Below are 5,250 nucleotides of genomic sequence, written 5' to 3'. Positions count from 1 at the left end.
TACTATACGGCAGCGAATTAGCAACTGTACCACAGAGCAGAGAAAACGCACAAGGCTGTGGAATACAGTAGGTAGGTAGGTTGTCGCGGTCGTCTATAAGACACACTTAGGCTCAGGGCCCATTGTGATGCCGCATGTTGGGTCAGCAACTCCCAATCCCTCCTAAAACCATTTTCAACTTTTAACGAATTTTAGAAGATCCCTGATTTCGACGCATCTAAGGTCCTCCAAGTTGTGGAGAGTCTTCGTCTAGATAGAGCAGGGCATTGGCACAACAGGTGGAGAATCGTTTCCTCCTCTTCTTCATCTTGACAACTTCTACAGAAGTCATGTGAGCGTAGGCCAAGTCGATAGGCGTGCTTGCCAATTAGGCAGTGTCCTGTTATGACGGATACTAATAATCTAATATTGGACTTATTTAGACTCAGTAGTAGGCCAGTGCGGTTGGCGCTGAGCACCGGCCATAATTGTTTGGCAGTTTTGCAGGTGATTTCGTCCTGCCACCTTTCGTTCGCTACTTTAGTGAGCCTCTCGGAGATAAGTAGCTTACAAGTTTGCAAGGGTATTCCTATTTCGTCATTTATATCCTCAAAAGGAAGTTTCGTGCCAAGTCGCGCCAGTTCGTCGGCCTTACAATTCCCCTCTATGCCGCAGTGTCCCGGAACCCATATTACTTTTGGGCGAAATGACTCAGCCATCTCGTTAAGAGATGCGCAGCATTTCATGGCTACCATGGAGGTTGTCGTCTGCTTCGTGAGGGACTTTATTGCCGCCTGGCTGTCAGTGAAGATGTAGATATCAACTTGGGGTATCATATCACACTTTACCAGTTTCGTGGCCCTGTCGATTGCCATCAGTTCAGCCTGAAAAACGCTACAGTGGTCCGGGAGACGAAAGCTGAGGGAGATTCCCAGGTGATGGGAATATACACCTCCTCCAACCCTACCCTCGAGCTTTGAGCCATCTGTGTATACATGGATGGGCTCTCCACTACTTACAACGTCATGCTTCCACTCTTACCTTGAGGGTAGGAGGGTCGCGAACGCTGTAGCGGGTGCAGGTTTCGGAAGTGCATAGTCCAGCAATCCGGGTAGCCCCGGAACCTACGTTAATATTCGACCGTGACCATAACTGGTATTTGACCACTTATTTAGAATATTCATTCGAATTGCCGCGCCACTTGCGACTTGTTTGGCATGTAGGTCCACCGGAAAAAAATTCAGTAGGGCATACAGTGCCTTGGATGGTGTTGTTCTCATCGCACCAGTTATGAGTGTGAACCTTGTCCATTTTTTTGAAGTTTACCCCTTTCCCAAGGGTGTTCCACCATACCACTATACCGTGATAGAGAATTGGCCTAACCACCGCCGTGTATGGCCAGTGTATTATTTTGGGTTCCATCCCCCATTTTTTCCCTATTGCTCTGCTGCAGGAATATAGTTCCACTGTTGCTTTGCGCACTCTATCTGCAACGTTGGGGCCCCAGTTTAGTTTCCTATCTACTATGAGACCTAGATATTTGGTCTCTTCCTTTATTGCGAGGGTGTTGCCCTCTAGGGTTATGTTCCTGAGATCAGGTATCTTGTGCTTCCTGGTGAACAGCACAAGGTCTGTTTTTTTTAGGATTCACTCCCAGTCCTCGCCTGTTACACCACAGCGATAGTTTGTTGAGGGATCTTTGGATCAGATCGGTCAATGTTGAGAGATGTTTACCCGAGATAGCTATTACAATATCGTCGGCGTATGCAATTATCTGACCGCCAATTTCTTCAAGTTCCCGAAGAAGGCTGTCTACTGCTATGTTCCACAGAAGCGGTGATATTACTCCCCCCTGGGGTGTACCCCTGACGGGGAACCTTTTTATTACTGATTCACCTAATCCTGCGCTTATTTCTCGGCCAATTAAGATTCGTTCAATAAATGAGGTTAGTGAATTGCTTACTCCCAGATTTATCAGAGATGAGATAATCGCTGCAGGAGATACATTGTTGAAAGCACCCTCGATGTCCAGGAAGGCTGCGAGGGTGTATTCTTTATAATAAAGTGACCTTTCAATTGTGTGCACTAAAGAATGGAGTGCTGTTTCGACTGATCTCCCTTTGTTGTAGGAATGCTGGGCTGCCGAAAGTTTGCTGCCCACCTTGTCTCTAATGTGCCCATCTATTAGTCTCTTTAGAGATTTCAACAGGAAAGACGACAGGCTAATTGGTCTGAAGTCTTTTGGTCTCGTGTGTGTAGTTTTCCCTGCCTTGGGAATGAAAACTACTCTTACCTCCTCCCATTTGTGGGGTATATAATTCATTCGTAACACTGCTTCAAAGACTGGTACGAGTATGGGTGCAATCATTCCTGCTGTATTCTGTAGGTCAGCGGGAATAATGCCGTCTGGTCCCGGAGATTTAAACGGTTGGAAGCTGCTAATAGCACGCTTTATGTTCTCCTCGGTTATGATATTCGCTGGAATGTCATCATGGTTGCCTATGATTCGGGTATTTGTGACTACTGTGGAGGCAACCCGGAAAGTGCGTCTGTACAAGAAGCTCTAGAGTTTCTTCGCTGCTAGTTGTCCAATCACCATCCTCCTTGATGAGATAGCTAATATTGCTGGGACTCATAGATAGTATTTTGCGCAGTCTGCTGGCCTCCGAAGTACTCTCTATCTTCTGACAGAAGTTCCTCCATGAGGAGCGCTTAGCGTCTCTTACTGCATACTTAAATCGGCGTTGCCAGTCTTTAAATTCACTCCAAGAGTTGGATCTCTTAGCTTCATTAAATTTTGATCTGCATTCCCTTATGAGGGTTGCAATTTCAGTGGACCACCATGGAGGTTTTGGTTTCCTACTTGTTGCCCTGATTGGGCAGGCTAATTTTGCTGCACGATGAAATGCTTTAGTTATATCGTCTACGACGTTATCAAGTTGATGTTCCGAGTTTATTTGATTTGTGAGGTCGGAAATATTATTAGAAAATATTGTTTCAATTTTTTTCCAATTTGTTTTTCTGCGGTTTAAGACCGCTTGTTGTTTTCTTACTGGTACGTATAGGTTATAAACGACGTACATGTGATCCGAAAAGGAGTTGTCTTTTGATACTTCTCCAGTCATTCAAGAGTTCTGCCCCCTGCTCATTGACACATGTAATGTCAAGGACCTCCCTTCTAACAGACGTCACAAAGGTAGGGGTATCACCTACGTTGCTAACCTGTAAGTTATTGCACATAATGAATTCGAATATCGACTCACCGCGTTCATTTGTATCTGAGCTGCCCCATATGTGATGATGGGCATTCGCGTCCGCTCCTATGACCATCGGAGTGCCGCGTCTAGAGGCCTCCATTACCGCGCTCCGTTAAGGATTGTGGTGGAGGTAGTGTGTCTGCGTCGTGGGCCATATATGTGGAAGCCAGCCAAATAGACATTCCGCCTGATTCCACTGCTATGATGACGTTGTCCGCATCGCTAAACTGTATCAAGAGAAATGCATTAATACACTTTTTTATCAATATGCAAGACCTGGGTTTACCTTTGTCAGTTACATAGAACAGCTTATATCCCTTCATATTCAATCCACAAACCCGATCTTTTATGACCCAAGGCTCCTCGATGAGTGCGATCTCCTCTTCTCTTTCGGCGAGACGGAGGAGAAGTGCGGCTGAGGCCGCCTTGCAGTGGTGGAGATTAATCTGAACTATCCCCACCATCAGTTTCGCGTGCTGCTGCTGGACAGCCAACCACAGTCCGGTTGACGTCCTCTTCGTCAGAAAGGGGGAGGATATCCTCCCATTCTCCTTCCACCATGGTGTCGGAAAAGTCGGAGTGGTACCCCGCCCCCTCTTCTAGAGTCACCCTCTCGAAGAGTTCGCCGACCATTCCGGAGGTGGATGCCACTTCGTCGCCAGTAGCACTTTCCACTGCGTTCGCTTCGTCGGTAGGGTGTTGTTTCCCTGACACGTCCTGCCGATAAACATGGAGGTTCAAGGCTTGGAAGCCATAATTTATCCTCCAGTTTTGGTTGGCTAGCGGTTCTACTGATTCCTCGTTGAGGACTATTACCGCTAACCTTCGCTTGCCATCGATATCGCCTATCTTTGCTACCTTCCAGTCGTGGGTGGGTAGCTCGGGGTTGCCCATGCGTATCCATTCCAGCACTTCCTGTGGGTCGGTGTGGAAGTCTGGAATCCAGGCCCTGGATCTGGGCCGATTGGGAATGTCTTCCCGCTTTATCGTCTCAAGGCGTGCACCCGGCCAGACCTCGCCTACGCGACTGATGGCCAGGGTGTATAAGTCGACGGATCTCTGGTCCGCGCACCTTGTCAATTTGACGCGGTTTTGGAACCAACCGGCGTCCGCACAACTGGGGGGTGGTCCTGGGTTTTCCCCTAGAACCTCCTTATAGACGGCCCAGAGTCGCCTGTTGACCAGGTCCCAGTTCTGTGGTGATATTGCACCATCAAGTGAGCTGCGGTCTATCACAGCCCTGGTAAATGTGTCCTTCTCCGCGTCCGCGAAGGATCTTTTCTGCAGCTCGTCCGCTGTTAAAATGGCGGATACCCTTGTTCTCTTGGGTTCCGAGCTTAGCTCCCTAGAGGACTTCCGCTTGCCTTGAGCAGACTCTTGTTTGGCTTTCGCCTGGTGTTCAGCCATATACTTTTCGGCCCAATTCCTTGAGTCCAGCTCTTCTGCGGTCAGTTCTTCTGGCTTCTTATCCCTCAGTCTCTCCAGGATTCTGAGGGCTGACCATCTGGTACGATAGTACCTTTCTGATGCACTAATGTGCTTCTGGTGATGGCTACTGCCCATCGCTACATTAGTGCCAGAATGGCGCACCTCAGAGGCCGCTGGCTTAGCCATGCGGTCTGATGTCGCCGACGCCGCTTTAGGGATTGCACCTGTCGATGTTCCCTTGCCTCCTGGAGTGGCGGGGACGGCAGCAGGGCTAGCTTGTCTTGTGACAGGGCTGCCCTTGCCTCCCGAAGACCTATCTGCGAGGGTGGGTCTGCTACCAGCACCGGACGGATTAACATCCTCGCTGGCTTGTCTAGGGACATGGCTAGACCGGTTGCCGGAAGGGGGCCTCGATGCCGTTGAGGCAGTCCCAGAGGGGACAGAGCGTATGCTCAGCCCTGGCTTGGCCACAGACTTTGCACCGCTGGCTTGCTTGGTCTTGTCCGAGGACAGACCGGACCTTCCTGACTGGGTGGGTATACTTTTTTAGGCGGGTTCTTAGGGAGGGGGGGGGGGGGGGGGGGGG

The 5,250-nt window shown here is 49.2% G+C and overlaps 1 protein-coding gene across 1 annotated transcript; it reads right to left on the bottom strand.

Moving 5' to 3' along the window:
- Positions 1-2,805: 2,805 nt before the first annotated feature.
- LOC118756385 lies at positions 2,806-5,188 on the bottom strand. The gene is made up of 2 exons (XM_036491149.1): positions 3,523-5,188; positions 2,806-3,463 (listed from the first exon to the last, which is right to left on the bottom strand). The coding sequence occupies exon 1, from the start codon at positions 4,848-4,850 to the stop codon at positions 3,678-3,680; it is 1,173 nt and encodes a 390-aa protein (XP_036347042.1). The 5' UTR covers positions 4,851-5,188; the 3' UTR covers positions 2,806-3,463; positions 3,523-3,677.
- Between the last annotated feature and the right edge of the window lie 62 nt (positions 5,189-5,250).

This window comes from Rhagoletis pomonella, unplaced genomic scaffold, assembly GCF_013731165.1.
Source record: "Rhagoletis pomonella isolate Grant_MI unplaced genomic scaffold, Rhpom_1.0 Rhpom_scaffold_10114, whole genome shotgun sequence".
Lineage (NCBI taxonomy): Eukaryota > Metazoa > Arthropoda > Insecta > Diptera > Tephritidae > Rhagoletis > Rhagoletis pomonella.
This window is presented reverse-complemented; position numbering and strand designations above follow the sequence as displayed.